Source organism: Catharus ustulatus, chromosome 1 (assembly GCF_009819885.2).
Source record: "Catharus ustulatus isolate bCatUst1 chromosome 1, bCatUst1.pri.v2, whole genome shotgun sequence".
NCBI classification, from domain to species: Eukaryota; Metazoa; Chordata; class Aves; order Passeriformes; family Turdidae; genus Catharus; species Catharus ustulatus.
The window spans coordinates 24,664,561-24,684,617 of NC_046221.1; the positions used below are offsets into that span (position 1 = coordinate 24,664,561).

Genomic DNA, 20,057 nt, shown 5'->3' on the forward strand with positions numbered 1-20,057 from the left:
TAATTTTGGGAACTCATAGCTGTCCCAGTGTTGTCCTGGCTAATCTCAGCACTCTTAGAAAGTACAGTAATGTCACGATTATAAGCCGCACCATTTTGACTAAAATTTTGCTTCCAACCTGGAAGTGCGGCTTACACTCAGGAGTGGCCAATATATGAGCAAATTTTGGAAATTTCCCAACCTGGAAGCGCAAACCAGCAGCAGCCCTGAGCTGAACCGGAGCCCGCCCGGTCCCGGGGGGCGCAGCAGCAGCAGTGGCCAGGCACGCCGCTCTCCCTCTTCCCGGCGGCAACGGCCGGGCACGCCGCAACCCCACTTCTGGTTGGTGGCGGCAAGTGGGGCTGGGGCCACTTCCTGGCAACCACCCCGAGCAGGGCTGAGCCAGTAAACCCTGTGATCCCACGATTCTGTTACTAATTGGCAACTTTGTGAAAGTTGCACGCAGATCCTCGCTGCGAACTAAAGTGTGGCTAATAATCTGGTGCGGCTTATATATGGACAAAGAACGAAACGTTGCTGACACCCAGAGCTGTGGCTTATAATCAGGTGCGGCTTGTAATCGTGAAATTACTGTACCTTAAATGTGTCAAGGGACTCTTGATCTTAGGGCACAAGTACGACTGTGGAAGTGACACGCTGGACTTGAAAGACATTATTTATTAAGCTCTTTGTGTTTTAGTACTGAAACTTATCCAAAAGAAGTCCTTGGAAAGAGAGAATTAAGTATTTATATGTAGAATTTGTTTAATCAAACTGAAGATAAAAGTAGTGAACGAGAATTATCAATATAATGTGAATTCTGTGTCATATTAAATGAGCTGCTACTTAGTCTATGATTTTGTTGTTTGTACAGTAAACAGCAAATTGCTGTGATATGGGCTTTCATCCCTCAAAATAAACTACTTATTATTAAATTTTCCATTACACTGTTTTTTGTGCTCAGAGCATTATAATGGTTTTAGTAAAGAATCAAACAGAAAATGAGTTTTAAAAAGACCTATTAAAAAGATAATTTTTGCCTTCCCTACTCAAAGCAAAGTGAACTTTAAAGTCATACTGGTTTTTGTGAGGTCTTACCATGTTCATCTGGATTTTCATGTACAGTAATTTCACGACCATAAGGCGCACCCCCCGGGAGTTGGCAAATTTTGCAACTTTGTAGATCATATAAGGCACACTGGACTATAAGGCACACTTTTTTTTTGCAGCGAGGAGCCGCGCAGCGCACAGCAAAGTAACGAATAAAGAACAGAAGCACGCCATCGCAGGTTTACTGGCATGTGCTCAATTTGCAAACATTTTTCACAGATTGGCGTAGCCTTTAAATGCAGTCCCAGGCGCCCTCTCTGTGCCGTGAGCCTTAGCAGTCCCGTCTGCCCACGGCGCTGGCTGGCGAGGCGGGGCTCAGCGCAACCGCGGCTCGCGGCGATCCAGGGTGGCTTGGGGCTGCACGTGGTCTGGGTTGGCTCGGGATGGCCACGACTCGCGGCTTCTGTGGCCACCCGCTCCCACCTTCCCTGCGCGGCACGCACCGGGCCAGCGGTGGCGCTTCCCTCTCTTCTCGTGTGGCGGTCGGGGCCAGCGCCGCTCCGCTCTCTCCCTACACGGCTCGTACGGGACCAGGGTGGCGCCGCTCCACTCTCTCCTTGTGCGGCTTGTATGGGACCGGGGCGGCGCTGCTCTCTACCCACGCGACTCGCGCGGGACCGGTACCACCTCCTTCTCTCCTTGCACTGTGTCCGGGGCCGGCGCCGCCTTCTTCTCTCCCCGTACCACGTCCGGGGCTGGCTCCACCTCCTTCTCTCCCCGTGCCACGTCCAGGGCTGGCTCTGCCTCCTTCTCTCCCCGCGCCATGTCCAGGGCCGGCACTGCCTCCTTCTCTCCCCGTGCCACTTCCAGGACCGGCACCCCCTCCCTCTCTCCCTGGGCGGCGGCTGGGCCGGCGCTGACTCCCTCCCTCCCCGTGCGGCTCCTGCCGGCCGTGGCCGCCCACTCCCGCTCCCCCCTTGCGACTCTGCGCTCCCGCAGCACCACCCCCCCATTGTGGCTCACACTTCCGGTGTGGCAAATGTCGCAACTTTGTACAAAATATAAGGCGCACCATGCTATAAGGTGCACTTCCGGGTTTTGGGGAAAATTTTTGTCAAAAGGGTGCGCCTTATAGTCGTGAAATTACTGTACCAGGAAATGTACTATGATATTGAAGTAATTTACTTGTGTTAATGAGACATTGGTTTAACAGAAGACCTGAAATGAATGGTAAAATGATCACTGTAGCATTTAAACTACTGATTTCACAAGTTGGTAAAAGTTGGTAACAGCTCTAGTATCTGTAAAAGATTCAAAGAAAAGCAAGAAGAAAATAATGTAGGATGTAAAGTCGATTTCAACTATTTTAATTTTCAAATTTTTTTTTTTAATAGTACTGTGTAAGTTCTGTGCAACACCTGCTTAGTATTGAAAGAGTGAAGCTAGAAGACAGAGATTTGATTGAGTCCTTTTTTTTTGCTTTCCTCTACCATGCAAGGATTAAACAAAAACCTTTTGTTACAACTGAAAGCTGCCTTTTTGAATTTTGAGAAATATTGAAAAACCTGAAGAATTACTGTATTTATATCAGGCATCTAGAATAATAACTCCTATGTGGTTTTTGATCTTTTTTTTTATGTCTAGTTATGAATGTTTATGTGTTCTCTACCTGTTCCAAATTCCTCAATGCAAAATGTGTAAATGCTTGTGCAGTCCTTGATTTTCAGGGAAGTTATCCTAAATTAATGTGTTTGCATGTGTGAAATTAGCTGCAGTGCAATTCATTAAAAGACTGGAAACGACACCTCTTAGCATGACTGGCCATAAAGCAGGACCACTGGGCGACTGGCAGAGAGTGAATATTACATTAATTTTTTTAGTGTTCATTAACATCTATATTGCAGTGTCTGTTCAACCATTCCTTCATGAATGACAGTTCGTGAGTGCAGGGACTATGGTCTTAATCTAGAGATCAGACTGACTTGTTTAGCATTGGCTTCAGTCTGCAGATGTTTAAAAGAGAGGAGGTTACAGAAACACACGAAGAGTGTGCTGTGGCTAAGATTGCTTGTTTTGTTTACTTGATAGTCTGGGAAAGGTTAACTCCACTTAGAGGTTTTCTTTTTGTAGAAATAAGATTCATAGATTCTTTATGTTTCATTTAATCTTCCATGGAAGATCAGGAAAATGCATTTGTCAGAATTATTACTTTCAGAAGATGAGCATATTTAGATACTAAATTGTAATTTATGTAGACAGTGGGTAATATTTGTTTTATGATTTGTCATTCATAAGGAAAATTTTTTGCATGCCCTGCAACAGTAGATATAGTATGGAATTGTGTTTAGGTCTTGTTTGCACATAAAACAGCCTTTTATAATCCCATTTTGAGTTATTAGGGTAAATTCTCAGTTAACCTGCAAAAGCAGTCTCAATGTCTTAACACAGGAAAAGTTGAGCACAGATTTGCAGTCTTGAAAAATGAATATCCCTAACATAAACCCAAATTCTGGACTGTATTTTATTATGTTTTTAATTTTGATGAGGAGTTACTCAATTCACAGTACTGGAACTTTTACATTCTGGCTGGTTATTATGCTGGTTTTGTATTCCAGTCTTATGGGCAGACATTTTAACTGAACTGGCCTGCCAGTTGTTCTTGGTAGTGTTTGTATGTTCACTACTGCAATCCCTAGCTTACAGATAAAACTTTCTCAGTGTTTGATAAAGTTAATAATTTTATAACATATCCAGTCACATCTTATGGCTCTGTCTGAGAGAAATCAAGCAAGGCCAGAATCCTTCTCAGTATTCATATTCCCCGCATCTGTAGGTACACATGTACAAGATATCATATTTTTGTTTCTCCCGTTAAACTTATATGAACACTCTTATAATAGGCAACAGTTCTTGTTCTGAGAAACATACTCTGGAAAGGTTCAAATCAGAAACCAGATGGTTGATGAGGAGAAGGATGATGTATATAACTCTGCTTATAAAGAGTCTGGCCTAGGACTGGGAGAATGAGGCACAACTAAGTGCTATTTATAATTGGTGATTGTTACAGAAGGAAACTACTCACTTGACAGTGAGCACTGGATGATCTGAGGAAGATACAATCAAAACATTGTCAGACTGCTGTACTCTATTGTTATTTTGGTTTAATTGAATTATCAGTGTCTGATAATTGTCTAATTGAATTATCAGTCATAACAATCCCTGTTAGTGGATGTTTTGTCTTTCGTTCTCTTACATATGTGGTAGTCCAGATAATACTGCAGGTCTGTTCTGCACACATCTAAAAAGGTTGATAAAAATCTTGTATCTGGTGTCCCATTCCTTACTGGCCTCTTTAGTAAGGTGCTCACAGTATTTACAAGATATTCATCTAGATTACAAGGTCTGGATTCAGGGCAAGGAGTGACAAGCAAAGAGCATTTACTTTGTTGATGAAAATTTCTTGATACTGACAAATGAAGACATATGTACGTTGTTTATGTTTCTGGACTCTTCTTCAATAGACAACAGTGTTAGACATGAAAAATTGCTCTTTTCTCTAGGGAAAGTGAAACTAAGCCAGGATTCTGTCTGGAAAAAACTGTGAAGCCTAGTAGTGGAGAGTTGCAAGGGTCAGTCAGGATTAGCTTCCCTGTGATCCTTGCAGTACATTACTACCTAAGGAACACTACTGGGACAGGTATTTGGTATGCAGGTGATGAAACTCTGCTGGTCTACAATTGAATATAATGATTATATGCTTATGTGTGCATTATTCATTTCTGTTCAGAAGTTTAGAGCAAAGTAACTCTTCTGGCATTTGCATAACCAATAATATAGCAATAGATAAGGAAATGTAATTCCATCTAGGATAACTTTTAAAGCTTTTGGAAGTATTTACAATGCCTTTAACCTGAAGTTTCAGATGGCAACAATGTGATTGGAACTGAAGAAAACAGTTTTGACCGCAACTATGTAAAAAAGAAATTGGAGCATGGGCTTTCACGAATATGGCAGGTATGGGTTTTGAATTTTGCTTCCCCTAAGTATTTAGCCCCACTGCCTTCCACCTCTCCAATATTAATTATGGCTATATTTATACTAATGTTCTTAAAGAAATGTCTCCAGGTTGGTTTTTTTTAAGTGATTTGTTTTGATGTGAGTGTATCAAGACCACAGAAGTATAGTTGCAATGGTTGCAATGCTTCCAAACTCAGTCAAGATACCAAAACATAGTGACAGGACTTTTAGTCTGGTCCTGTTTCTTTCAACCTGGGTGCTGCCACACAATCTCTTTTCTTTTCATGTGCTTTTTCTCTGTATACTGCTTTATATTTCTGCTATAACCATAGCTATGGAGAACCTGGAGCCTTGAGAACCTAACTGGTTTTATGGTATTCCTGATGTGATTGCTGGATCAGTTTGGTGTCAACCAAAATATATGATGAAAAAGCTGAGTTCTCATTTTGCATTGACAGTAAAGCATCTAGGATTGACTCTATCTATGTTATAGAGTGCTAAAGAAAGTGATTATAAAATTATTTTAGAGAAATTATTTATGTAACAGAAAATGGAGTTCTATTCTAAATCTCAGAAAAAGAATTTATAAGTTCAAGCAATCAACAAGTATTAATGAACCAGGCATCCATGCCTTCACTTTTGTCTTCAGTGTATTAAGTACACAAAAATTTGTTTGTGTTTTGCAGGATGTTCAATTGAAAGTGAAAACATATCTTCTGGGAACAGATCTGTCTAACTTCAAATACGATGACTTCATATTTGTACTTGATGTTATCAGCAGGTATGCTGGTGTGTTCGTAAGACCTTTTAGTACCTGTCCACAAATCTCTGGTGAGATAGCAGTGTTGATTAAGGCTGATATTTGCATTTTGATGCCAATGTCATTCAAATGTGCTGATAGCTTAAAGAGCAATTCTATATGTCAGAGTTTATAAGAATGTATTTAGAAGAGGTAGCATGAGCTACTTTGCTGCTTAAGTGTGATATGATTTTGGTATTGTCTGCTTTTAAGGTACAGGATGTCCAGGTCTAGCAATTTTTTTCTAAGAGTTTTTAGAGGGAGTCTGAGTCAAGCAGAAAAGTACTATGGTACTGCCAACCTGTGCAATATTATATTCTTCTGTTTTAGTAACAAATGACAGATTGAAACTGCGAGCTGACAGCTTTCCCTGTGTAGCAGGCTCTCAAAAATGCATTTATTTTGCTTGTGGCTCTTTTTCTCTATGTGTATGGCACGCAGTGGTAGGATTTGAAGGAAAGTGAGACATGGGCTTCTGTGGAATGCAACCTTAATGTTGGTTAGTAACATTGGTGCTCTGTGTTCATGAAGATACATCTACACTCACAGTTGGAACAGCAGTATTAAGAAATCAATAAATATGTCTAAACTTTGTTTTATTACTCTAGGCTGATGCAGGTTGGAGAAGAATTTTGTGGCAGTAAGTCTGAAGTTTTGCAAGAATCTATCAGAAAACAAAGCGTTAACTATTTCAAAACATACCACAGGTGAGACTGTTATATGTGCAGTGGATGATTCTAAAGGCATTTATTATTATTGGGTAAATGCTTTCCAAAGGAATTCCACTGCATCATGTTCCTGCATTGAGATTGACAGTACAGTATGTTTACTGATGAGAATAAGGCTCTGAACCCTGGAGAAGGGGAAAGGATATGGAAACCTTTGCTTCCACTGGGTTTGTGGAAAACTGTGTAGTTCTGCAACAGGCGAGCCAGATAAAGATGAGCAACTTTTTAATGGAGAATTTCAGTAGTTTTTTAGGTTACCTCCTGTCTCCTGGCATCCTAAGGAGGAATGCCTCTGAAGTCCGTACTTCATAGCAAAATTGTGTCTTCTTCTTCTATGCTATTGCTTAAGAAGACTCATCATGTATGACTATGAAATGTTTTTTCAATGTGCAGTTTTGTCTTGCATCAGGTAAGATATTTAGAACTGAATCCATCCTTTTGAGTCATGTTTTCATGGCTTGTTTGTTGGCAGGATCTAATTACAGTAATTTCACAAATACAAGCTGCACTGACTATAAGCCGCATCTCTGGGTGTTGGCAAACATTTCGTTCTTTGTCCATAAATAAGCCACACCTGAGTATAACCTGAGTATAAGCTGCTCTGTCGTTCGCAGGGAGGACCCGCGTGCAACAAAGTTGCCAAATAGTAACAGAACTGCGACAGGGCGGGGTTTACTGGCTTGGCTCGGGCCATGAGGGCTCGGGGCGGCCGACAGGGCTGGGTGGCCCAGCTCGGCGCTGCTGCTCGGCGGGGCCGCTCGGTGCCAGCCGCCGCCACCGCTGGGCTCAGTCACCCCGGCCCAGCGCTGCTCCGTGGTGGCAAGGGGGGCACAGAGCCCGCCGGCACCTGCAGCGGCGGTGGGAGGCGGGGATGGAGCCACCCCGCTCCTGCGGTGGCGGCATGCAGGGACGGGAGCCCCCCGAGCTGCGGGGCCAGCAGGAGGGAGCTGCCCTGCTTTCCCCACCCCCTGTGCTGCCTGCATGGAGCAGCTCCACCCGCCGCGCAACAGAGTAACCAGTTTGTAACAACCGCGTAAATGCAAGGTTTTACTGGCAGGTGCTCGACTTTGCAGTTTGCACTGACTCGGTTTGCACTCCCGGGGTTGAAAATGTCAGAAAATTATTCACATATTGGCCGCTCCTGAGTACAAGCCGCATTTCTGGTGTGGGAGCAAAATTTTGGTCAAAATGGTGCGGAAAGTACATTTCAGTCAGCTCTGTTGTCATATCTGAGACCAGTCATGTCAGGGACGGGCATTCTCTGGAGTCATATATAATATATGGCTATAACAGGATCAAGACTTATCTTTCTATTTGTTTGTTTCTGTTGCCTTGATTTTACAAAAGTTTTGGTTTGGGCAATCGGCATCTTTTTAATTCTAGTTGTCTGGCATTACATTATTTCTGGGGGTAAAAACTAGGAAGATATGAGAATTACAGCCTTCCGTGCTCTAGGAAACGCTTGCTTTCCTCATCTTGATCTGTTGTCCTCTTTTTGGGGGCTGTCATACAAGTAATACATCCAGACCTATTTGAAAAGTCTGTGACTTTCTGCCTAAAATCCATGAAGCATGAAAATGATGGCAGGAGAACATGAATCGGTGTCTAAATTCAGAAGATGAGAATGTGGTTTGGGATTTCTTCCAACTTTGGTAGTTTGTAGCTAGGAATGCTTTCTAGACATTTGATGAAGACCTCAGTTCCAGCTGTCTGAAAAACTTGAGCCTTCATCAGATCCACATTATGTCTTGTCAGGAGATGCCACCTATTTTTATTTCTTGAAATTTTTCTTAATCCTGAATGGAATTTCATGAACCGATTTTGATCTACCAAACCATCTTTTACTACACTGACTTATCACATAATGCCTTGTTAAGTAAACATACTTTTGACTGTTACAGTTTTGCTTATGTGTAAGGAATCATAGCTTAAGGAATTATAGACTAATTTTCTGAATTATCTTTGAGTAAAATAAAGGTTAAGGAACAGTAATGGAATATGTATAGAAATAGTAATTTTTTTGAAACAACGTGTGTTTTTTAAGATATGTACTTCTTGTGAAAATAAAATGAAATATTTATTGACATAAATTATGTGAAACCTTTTAATACTTTCTACATGTTTTATGCTGCATGGGTATTGTGAAGATTAATTGGCTGATGTTTTCATCCTCAGAAGGAAAAACATAAAAAACCACTGTCTCAGAACTAATGTCCCCTAGGGTGTTTTATATAAAAGCTTTAAGCGTCTTACCTTTTCAGATCAAGCTAATGTGGCTATCACTTCTCTTGGGTATTTAATTGGAGAGGGGAAAAAAAAGCAGGAGTGCTTTTAAGGATTCATTAGTACATGAAAGCTACACAGAGCTGAAATGCTTAGAGTCCAGGAGTAATCAGTTCTTTCTGTAATTTGACATACGTGGCCTCCTGGGCAGTGTGGTGTAATATAGAACTGCCAACATAGAGAAAATATTGAAAGGAATTGGCAGTGTGATTAAAAAAACATAGAGAAGAGCATAGGACTAGAGCATACAGGAAGCCCTTTTTTTGGATGCAAGTTGATTGTTCTGATAAATCAGAATGAGCTTTTGGCAAAGAGCATTAGTAAGATGATTTTTGAAATGCAATTTACTTTTTGTACTGATACACTTGTGAAAAGGTGTCTCTGATCACTTGAACTTTTCAGAGAATGAATGCATCAGGTCTTCATGCATTCCCCTTGCTGGACGTATGTTCTGGTGAAAAGAGTGTTTCTTAAGTACTCTGTCAGAGCTTGGTTTCAGATTTGAAATGCTACAAAACCTGTTGTGTGGCTTTTAATGTTTGCTTTTCTATGACTTTCACTGTAGTCTCCCCCACAAAGACTTTTATTCTCTAATTCTGGTGTTCACAGTATCTGTATCTGTTGGCTGTACTGTGAGAACATCTGCGATCTATGAGTACTCAATGCCATGAAAATAGAACTTTAAGTCTATTTGTATTAACTGGTGAATTTAAATAGATACAGCAAGCTGTAGTCCCCATTCAACACATTTCTTATCGTGGCAAGCAAATTTTAAATGTAGTGGTTGTAGTTCATTATTGAAGTTGTGGTATTCCTAGAGTATTTTGTTGCCTAATTAGAAACCCCGTGCATAATTTACCAACTGTTACTTGTTAAACAAAACAGTGTGCCCTATATTAAGAGGAAATGATAGAGCAATGTGATCCCAAAAAGCATTCATTGGTGTCTTTTCCTGTATGTTTCATTTACGTGGCAAATTTTTTTCTTTCTTAAAGATGTTTCTGCTTATGACAGTGTGGAGGCTTTTGTAGTGATTAAAAACGACAGAGGAAATGCAGAGATGTTATGGCTTGATTACTTTTTCTTATTATTGTATTGATACTAAAGTAAAATTAAGCTATGAAGAAAATTAGAGATTAATAGGCATTTAAGTTTTTTCTTTGAAAAGTTGAGATGTCTGTAGAATATTAGTTCTTTCCACTTCCCTTTGCTCTCTGTTGGCTTCAGTGTGTTTGAAAGAAGCATCTGTCTTATGTGAACTCTCAGAAGCTGTGCTGCTGCTAGTGGAGTATTTGTATATACTATATTGCTTTCTACAGTTTACAGAGAAAAAGATCCCGTAATTCTATGTAATTGTAGGTGTTGCTCTATAATTTGTAATGGTTTTGACTAAAAAAATTAGTTTACAAATTTTGGAGATAGTCTCAAAGAATATGTTTCTCCAGAAGTGTCATAAAGAATACACTGCTTTGATAGCCACAGCTTTTGAGTGGTTTGTCAGTTAGAAGAAATGCTTAAATACTTGTTTTAAAGTGTAACTTTTGTACAATTTTAGAAGGAGTTTTTCACTACAGAACTGAAGTAATTGCCAACTTTGTGATTTACTCTTTCTGCCAATTAAGAGTATTCATTTTTGTTTCAGAACCCGTCTTGAAGAACTAAGAATGTTTTTGGAGAATGAGACCTGGGAACTTTGTCCTGTTAAATCAAGCTTTAGTATTTTGCAGCTTCATGTACGTTCTATGAATAAAATATACAAATATATGAATACTTTAATAATTAAGAATCATGGTGTTCTAAGAAGGAGTAAGATCCATGGACTACTGTACAAATGTGTTTAATGGCTTCTTAAAGCTCCTTAATTTTGCTTCATGGTATTAGAAACTTAGGAGTCAAATGGTTTTGAAATAGTAGTGTTTCTGTTTCAGGCAGGCAGAGGTGTGGAAGATGCTAGAGTTGTAAGCATAATGATAACCTTTATTTTTCCTGTTTCAATGTGTCTGTTTTTCATTTCTAAATTATTTATTTGACAGTAAGATGCTAAAACATGAGTCCCTAGAAGTTGTTGCATGCGCACTTTCTAGCTTGTACCAATTTGGCATCTGTTTCTGGAAACATAGGTCATATGGCCTCACTTGGGCAGGAAAAAAAATATTCTTCTATGGAGAAGTTCAACTGAAAGCAAGTAACTACTGTACTCACCTTCTAATAATCTGAAGTGATTTTTTTGATGTGTAGCATGTGGTGGATGAAATTAACTTGGTTTGCCAAATAAAACATGATGCTTGTGATTAAAGCTGTAACTAAAATTCAGAAATGTTTTTGCACAGCCACGTTAAGCAAGATCATTGTGCAACTTCTGTGGAATTAACTGTAGAAGTAAACAATAGGCTACTGGATCACTAAAGTATGGAGGGAAAGGAAGGGAGGACCCTCAGTAGCATGCAGTACCAAAAAAAAAATATTGTTAATGAAGAAATGGGTTTAAAAATCCATACATACTGCTCAAGTGACTGTGGCATCAGAATATGGCAGAAAGTTACTGATTTGTTACGCAAACAGAAATCTAACATTGTAGTCGTTTTAGCTGCACGTGTTTTGATCTTTAAACCTTTAGTTCAATGAAAATGTACATTTTGCCATTATGAATATCCATAGCTAGAGTTTAATTGATAAAAATCATATGTCATCTGAGATAAGTTGTGTTTTTTAGGAAAAAAAAAGTAAAAAATCATGCCTTTTGGGTCCTACTTGGTTCATACACTTGCAAGAGTTTGTGCACTGACCCAGTGATCAGAAACTATGCAGTGGGTTTGAGAAGTAAATAAATTTGTCAACTTTTTAAAAACAAAGTAGCAACAAGAAAATTTCAGCTTTAGTAAATTACTAGGTAACTTGTGTAAAAAAAAAAAATTAAGAATTTAAGTCCTCTTTATGTGCTTATTCCTGTGAAATAAAAAACACAATTAGTTTTCACCTGGTTTTAGACAGTAAATACTTTCAGAATGCAGAGGTATTTCATGTTGTAGCAGAAAACTGCTAAAAGTATAAGCCAGTGCAAGGTTGCCACTTTCAAGTTCAACTTGAGCCAGCATGAAAAGCATGTTTAAATAAGCAGCAAACTTTGGCTCATAGTTAATTGTCCACAAGTTTGTTGTTATCCTTTGTCTTTGTGGAACTGGAGTCATAATGACATTGAAAATGACTGATTAAAATGTGATTTATTTCTGCTGACAGGAGTTTAAGTTCATGGAGCAGTCACGTTCCCCGTCCGTGTCGCCGAGTAAGCAGCCTGCCTCAGCAGTGTCATCGTCCGTGACGCTGTTTGAACAGTACTGCAACGGAGGAAACCCCTTTGAAATTCAGGCTGACACCAAAGATGATGAGACAGAAGACGTCTTGGCTTCCAATGGGGTATGGAGTGTTTCAGGAAAAAAGAAAAGGAAAAAAAAGGGCAAATAGTGCTTTCAGTAAATGATTTATTTTGTGTGGCAATGATGACAAAACGTCTTAGTACAATAATCTGATACCTGCAGTACTGTGCTGCTTTGCTTTTAAAAGCGCCAGAAAGCTAGGCATCCTGTTGAAAGTTCAGTTTGTTTTGCACTGAATCAGTACTTTATTTCAACTGAGGTAAAGCGTTCCTGAAGGTTAGCAAGACATGTTCCACCTAAATTAGTGTTTTTCCAAGTATTTAAGTTAGCTTTCTTTGTGGGGGTAATTTTGTTGTTTTAGGACTTGCTTTCTGGCTTCATAGGAAAGTATCATTGTGGGTTGCTCCTTTTGTTGTATTTATTCACTCCTATGTGATTTTTCATAGATTTTCTGATGTATATTACATCATTTTTAGTTGTAATTTAAATGCTCAGGACGCTCTCTTTATTGTGAGTTCCATAAAACTGAGCAATAACTCTGTGGGTTTTTGTCAAAGTCTGTCAGAATCTAGCAGTGATCAAATGTGTTTCAATGTAAAACTTCGTACCATTCTCTTAAATGCTACATTAGCATGTTTTTGTTTCTTTTGTTATTGTTTATCCCTTTGATGAGTGATGTTTTCTTGGGCTTAATTTGTGCTAACGAGACTGGATAGCATCTCAAGAACAAAAAAGAATAATTGCTGTGATTGTTAGTGATTTCAAACTCCTCTGATACCTTGAAGATTGCTGCTAGCGAATGAGAGCCTACATTTTTCCCATATTTTTTGTTTAGTGACTTGTACGCAGGATACTTACAATTGTAGAAGACTAGAATTGTCCTAATTTCTTGGCTGTGGATGTACTGAGGTGTTTTTATTTCTCTGCACATTTGTATGAGATATGAAAACTCTGCAAACGAGTCAGAACAGACCTTCTTTGGTTTTTCCATTTCTTACATTTTATCATTCAGAATTTGTTTCTCTTAGCTCGAAGAAAAATTTAAAAAACTGTCTTACTCTGTACTAAACTTTTGCTTTTACAAACATGAAATTATTTGATGAAAAACTAGGTAACAAATGCTGATGAGCATGTTGGAGACATGCTTTTGTTGGCTTTTGCCAGCCTGAAGTGTCACACTGCTGCCTTCTGTCAGTAGGATCAGTGAATTGTTAGTGTTTGAAGGGACCTCTGGCACAGTCACTGCAGGCTCATGAGAAGTAGTAGTCCTGCAGTCTTACTGACACTCTTTGAAACTTGCATGAGTTACAAAACATAAGTGTAAAACAGACAGAAATCTGTCTCTCTGAGTGGAGGCACAAGATGGGTTAATTAACTTGTCAGCAGGTGTACAGGACATCTCCCAGGGCTGGTATTGGAATGAAGGTATTTTATGACAGAGGTGACTGTACAGATGACCATCCTACTTTCCATTTTGACATTTTTAGTCTCCTCTCTGCATTATTGTCCCAGAGCAGGGTAACTGAGGTTCTTGTTAATAGATCCTTTGGGATGGATTAGAGTGAAACAACACCGAATGATTGATGTTTACATGTACATATAAATGGCAGATTTATTTTAGAACAATTTGGTTTCAGTGGAAATGAACTGAACATCACTGGGCACTGTTTGACCTACCTTAGTTAGCTAATTATGCGTTATTAGAAGGGGTGAATACCTTAAGGCTTATGTGATACCTCCTCATAGGAAGGACATTGACATGATAAAAAAGCAATATCGTGTCTTGCAGGATCTATTTATTATTGACCTTTTTACTTAGCTGGGTAAAAAAATGGCTTGTTGCTAAACAGAGGCTGGTTTTTCATGGTCATCCTCTGGTGGTGGGTTTGCACCTCCTCTGTCTTATGGAGATCAGAGGTTCTGCCAGCACACAGTTGGTGTGTACAAACCTGGCCTCAGCAGAGCACCTGCTGCTCTTGCAAATTGCTGATTACTCGAGCCGTTAACCTTTAACATTTCAGTCTCTCACAACTGTCTGTTCCATTGTGCTGACACAGAAAGAGCTTCTGTTTAAAAAGTAGAAGGTACACCTATTTTGATATTCTTTAGATAGAAAGATTACCACGGTAAAATTTTTACTGAGGTTTTGTGTTTCATTGTCTTGACTGACCAATTAAAGTGGAGGCACTAAAATAGCACTGAAAATTGGAATGATTCCAGATGGAGGTTCCAGAATTTTGTTTCCAGGCATGTTGCCTAATGTAGAGGGAAGAAGCAAGATAAGACATAAACAGTTGATTTACTTGCCAGTTTATCTGTAGGATGGGAAGAACTGTCAGTATTTCTTTTGAGAATTTTAAAGTCTTTTTAAGTGCTTAGTTGTTGCAAAACGGGGCCCCTGGACCAAATCACCTCAGCTCAGTATCTGGAGCTTCAGTGAGACACTTTATGACTCTTTTCTGTAGCTTCTTAAAACTTCTCTGTTGTGATACAGTTAACTTCCAGTATTGTAACATTCTTCAACTTTGATGAATCTTACCACTGCCTGTGGATTGGTTTGAGTAGATTGTCTAAACACTTGTAACTGATTATTGCTACAAGTTACCTGAATTCATGTTGCCACTGTAAAATTTTACTGCAGACTGTGCATATTCAAAATTGATTTATAAGGTCTCTTCAGATTGAGGTCACTATTTAATAGTTGTGAGTTAATGCATACTTTAAAATATAAATGCATTTGTCTCATAAATAGCAGTTCCACATAGTTAATAGTATTAGATTGAGGAGACCTAATAAAGTGTTTTTCCATGTTAAAAAAATCAAAAATCAAAATCCCTCTTACTCTATGATGTTAAGACAATTAATGTCAACTGACAGATTCTTACATCAATATGAATTGTGGTTAACAGTTTGTAGTCAATTTATTGTTTTACTGTCACTGGATAATTAAATTATTATATATTAATGCATAATAAGTGGTGGTAATTCTCTGTGCTAATACTCCAGCCAATTAGTTAAACTGTCGTTCTTTTTGTCCTTAGTCAAGGCTGACCTCAGCTCGTTTTTGATATAAACTGAGCTGATTTCTTTAAAACTTTCCTTTGTGTAAAATGTTCATGAGGCAGATATTTTGCCTGGGAATACTAATGGTCTGAACATTTATTTTGAGTATCTCTTACCACATTCTTTTTTTTCCACCTGTACTGTTTTTGTTTTGAATTTTTTGCACTGTGGGGTTCTTGCTTATATAACATAGTGCTTTCATAGTGCTAGCCTTTAAAACTCTCAGCAACTTGGGGCCAGGGCATGCATGACTGAAAAAACACGTCCTAGTGTGTTTTGGCTGCCATTTCTTAGGGATCCTGGAACCAGACTATGTTACCTGTGTCACTATTGACTGTGTTACCTGTGTTACTATCGACTGTGTGTATAAAGTGGCTTCAAAGCAGTGTATGCATTAAGGAAAAGTTTCTCTCTTCAAGTGTCTCTTCAAATGCAGGTGCATTCTGCCTAACTGCAAGGGGTTTTTTTGGGTTTTTTTGTTTTTTTTTTTTTTGTATTGGGTTATTTTCTTAATTAAATATATGCAATATAAACAAGTATTTTTGTGAAGCAATAGTTTAGCTCTTCTTGCAATAATAATTAAGTATTATGCAGTGCCAGGGTTTCTTCTTTTTTATGTTACTGAACTGTATGGACGAATTTTGAGGATTTATTACTGGCTTTTTTTAGATTATAAAGCAAGTAATAAGAGCTCAAATATGCTTTATGGTACTTTATACATCAATTAGAAAGCAACAAAAATTATCAGCTGAAATGGAATGATGCTAATATTTACTCAATCAACATAATATAATTTGCCTGCTGCATTTTTAAAGAACATTGTTAGCAGCCTTTCAACCAGCAATGTTATTTGTATCCCAATCAGGGTAAATGCCAAAAAATGACCAAAGTGCAACATTAAATGAGTGACAATATTATAAGAAAACTAATGGTAGTTGATTTGTTATTTTCTTTTTTTTTTTTAAACAGTATGAGTCAGATGAACAAGAAAAAAGTGCATATCAAGAGTATGATAGTGACAGTGATGTTCCTGAGGAATTGAAAAGAGATTATGTGGATGAGCAGACAGGAGATGCCCCAATAAAAAGGTAAGTAGGTGTGTGTGTCCTTGGTCTAATTCACATGCTTTTCATCTCAGTATTCTAATTAGTTCAGTTTCTATAATGTACAAAGTGGAATAATTATCAAATAAACATTATACTGCCTGTGCGGTTAGAAGGCTCAACCCTTAGATCTCCAGAATGGGGAGGAACATTAAACTGCCCATCATTATTGCAGACAAAATATGAAGAAAGGAACAATTTGAAAGCAGATAAAGGCTCTCTGAATCAGGCAGTGGAAAACTGACTAGTAAGGACAAGATGTTAACTGAAGATCCTTCTATAGAAGCTGTTGTGTATATGTGTAGTTTCTGTTGTGTCAAAAGTAGTTGTTTGCAGACAAATGCTTTGAGTTTTGGGCTTCTGCATTACAGTAAACTAATACAGGTTAAGAAAAAAAATAGATTCTTCCGTAACTTGAAGACAGTACTTTTGAATTTAAAATTCTCTTTTTCTGCGATACACACAGAGATATATATAAATGAATATAAATATTTTATTTTGATGTATATAAAAAGTATTGTATTTATATATATTCATATAAAAAAGCCAACTTTGTATCCTTTAAAAGAATCTGAAAACAAGTTTCTGTCTAGGACACTGTACAACTTAGATGTACACTCAGACTTTGTGAAGCAGGCTAACATTTTTTTATGTAGGGTTTGCAGGACAGCTAGTATACCATCAAAGCAGAGTAGCAGAGTAGTTACAAGATAAGTCTTTAGGATAAAATATTGTTAGTATGATTCTTTCTGTAAGGTACATCTTGTAAACTGCCTCCTTTCAAAGAAGTGGTGGAGATATAGTGAAAAATTCCTTAATTGGAACAAACAAGAGTTGCTGTCCATAGGTTTGTGCTGTGAAATTGAAATTTTTGAAAGAATATAATTTTGAGGTATAGCAGCTGGCAAAGGATTTACCTTACAGAAAATTAAAATGTGTGTAGTTGGATAAATATCATTGAGTCCAAATTCCTGCATCTTTCAGGGCTAAAATTTATGAAAAATTTTAAATTTCTTAGTTTCATCTTCCTCAAAATTGCTTCTATTTATAGGTAGTAACTTTCAACTATGGCTGACTAGTCTGCCTGTGTGTTGTTGTGACTTGTTTTTATTCTCTTAATGAATTATTAATTTGAGTCAGAGCGATTAAAATGACTACTGGGGCCAGCATTAGAATAAAAGTAAAGAATTCCTTTCTCTAGCACATATCTATGTAAATTAGATAGGGCTTCTTTCTTAAATAGCACAACTAACCCAGTTGTGCTTCGGTGTAAATAAAATTCTGCACTGGAAGACATACTGTCATGTGAAAGCAGGGAGGAGGAATAGTATATTTTTCACTAAATTTCATTTATATGTCTTTGAATGTTTTCACATTTGCTGTGTTTTGTTTTCTTTCAAGTGTTTCTCGAGAAACTCTGAGGAGCAGAAAGAGATCAGATTATAATCTCAATAAAGTGAATGCACCTATTCTAACCAACACTACACTGAATGTAATAAGGCTTGTTGGTATGTAGAATAATTGTAGTTTTTTTATAAGTGTTTTTGATTTTTGTGCAGTCTTATGGACTATAGCAAATATATTAAATGATATTTAAGGTCCTGAAAAATATACCCACTTGGGCTCTATTTCTACTCTTTGAAAATGTTAATAAAATAGAAATAAAGCACTAAACAAATTCTTTAATTAAATAGAGAAATTTACTTACATCTTGTGAGTTATTTTTACCTGGAAAATTAATCTTCATGCATATGTTGGTTTTAATCTATAATGATAGTTTATTTTTCTGAAATAATGAATGTGTTAGAAGAGTAGAGATAGCAAGCAAAAAGATTAGTGCTCTGTGTTGCCGATGCCTTCTATGAAATTATTCATTTTAAAGTAGAATAGTTGCAAAAGTAAGAACTTTAAGACTAGTGTTTTTCTTCCATTCCATTATTCAAATTCTCACGCTCAGAATAACTGGTTTTACTACATAAAAGTAGTAATTGTCTAGTAATCAACTAGAAGAAAAGAGCTCTCTCATACATCCTAGTAATCCCTAGGGAGTTTGGGAATCTTTATCCCTGGAGGTCATCAAGACCTACTGAGCAGCTTCATGTCTCTACACTTGCTCTGAGCAGGGGGTTGTACTAGGCCACTTGAAGTCTTTTCTTGCCAAATTTTTCTATGAAAACACTGGCCTCCAATTCTAGATGTAATGGGATTGATTTTTTTTTGTGATCATACCTTCTGTGTGATGATCCAGATAATTGTATGATAGCAATTTTCTGCTACTGGCTTCTGTTTTATTTATAGAGAAGGGTCAGTAACTGACTACGTTTATCTTGAGTAGGTAGAAGAGAGAGGAATTTTGTATGTGTTGCATGAATGAGGTTTGCTGTCAAAGTTTGAAAATGACTGTTGTTGGGCAAGCCCTTTTAAAAAAGGTTACTCTAACATCTGGCTAGCACTTTTTGCTGCCTTTGAGGGCAGCATGAAAGTCAAGAATTAGTTTTCAACATGTTTTTGCAGGTTTGCTAAAACCTTTTTTTTCCTTGAGCATTTAGCATATAGACCTGAAATGAGAGTTCATTCTCTTGTGACTTTTCTGTGATTGATCTGTGACTTAGGTTGGAGTGATTTGTTTGTTGCTTTCTGCTATAAGGTTTTGCTCTAAGAAAATTGAAGATTGAATCTAGAAACCAGTCATGGCACTTTCATGCAAACTCCAGCCTCTGTCCCTGCCATAAACTGTCCAGTAGGTGAAACAGTAGTTCTGGTTTTCCAATTTTACATAAGGAGTCCTATTTGTGGATTATTTTCATAACCCCAAAATTAAATATTATTTTAAAAGGTTATAGATGTGCTTTTTTCTCCTTCTGGAATTACAAATTTTCAAAATTTCTGCTGTTTGGAGTGTTTGATATTGTTTTGGTAATGAATGATGGTAGTGCTATTTGAAACATGGAATTGGAAAGGGACCTCCTGTGGGAGGAAGATGTCATTTAGTACTGCCTGTAAATATGCTTGTTTTGAGTTCCAGCTTAAAAATACTTCTGTTTCCACCACTCATTCTAATAGAAATTCTGTTTCAGAAGCCTTGTCAGCCTATAGAACAAAAAAAGAAATTATCCTCCTATTTTCTGCTGACTTGATCCTATGACAAAAGAAATTTTGAGGTTTAACAGATCGTTTTGTTTTTGATGCATACTGCTCTGCCGTTTTTACAGGAAGCAATCCTATTTCTTCTCAGTCTTTGATTTGTTGAACAATGTACCAAGATTTCTAGTGACCTCTGTATTTATCCACCAGAAACTTACATTTTCTGCTCTTGTTGTAATCTTACCAAAGTCACGTGCAATAGTTTGGGTGAGATCTTCCTGCATTGTCTAATTCTTATATTATTGCATCATGGTCATAAGTTCCTTCCATTTGGCACCTCTTTTGATTTCTTACAGCTTCCTTGTACTGGCAGTGTGTAATGACCTTGTACAACCAACAGATCCTTCACTTTCGCAGTTTTTTCCAAGAGATAAGGTGCTAGCTTATAGTAGAAAGATGCATGTTTTTTAATTAATGGTTCCCTAAATGCATGGATTTACAATTTGTGCTACTGAATTGCATCCAATTCTTATTACAACAATCATCAAGTACTCTTGTACATTATGTTTTGATGGTG

At 37.9% G+C, this 20,057-nt stretch overlaps 1 protein-coding gene across 1 annotated transcript in view; it reads left to right on the top strand.

Annotated features, from left to right (window-relative positions):
* Positions 1-20,057, top strand: part of VPS50 (VPS50 subunit of EARP/GARPII complex) — a 97,473-nt gene that overhangs the window by 43,557 nt on the left and 33,859 nt on the right. Inside the window, exons 14-20 of the mRNA XM_033060341.2 lie at positions 4,946-5,043; positions 5,733-5,827; positions 6,454-6,552; positions 10,499-10,589; positions 12,094-12,270; positions 16,263-16,381; positions 17,798-17,904. Of these exons, the coding sequence (XP_032916232.1) occupies positions 4,946-5,043; positions 5,733-5,827; positions 6,454-6,552; positions 10,499-10,589; positions 12,094-12,270; positions 16,263-16,381; positions 17,798-17,904 (786 nt within the window). The remainder of the gene's footprint in view (positions 1-4,945; positions 5,044-5,732; positions 5,828-6,453; positions 6,553-10,498; positions 10,590-12,093; positions 12,271-16,262; positions 16,382-17,797; positions 17,905-20,057) is intronic.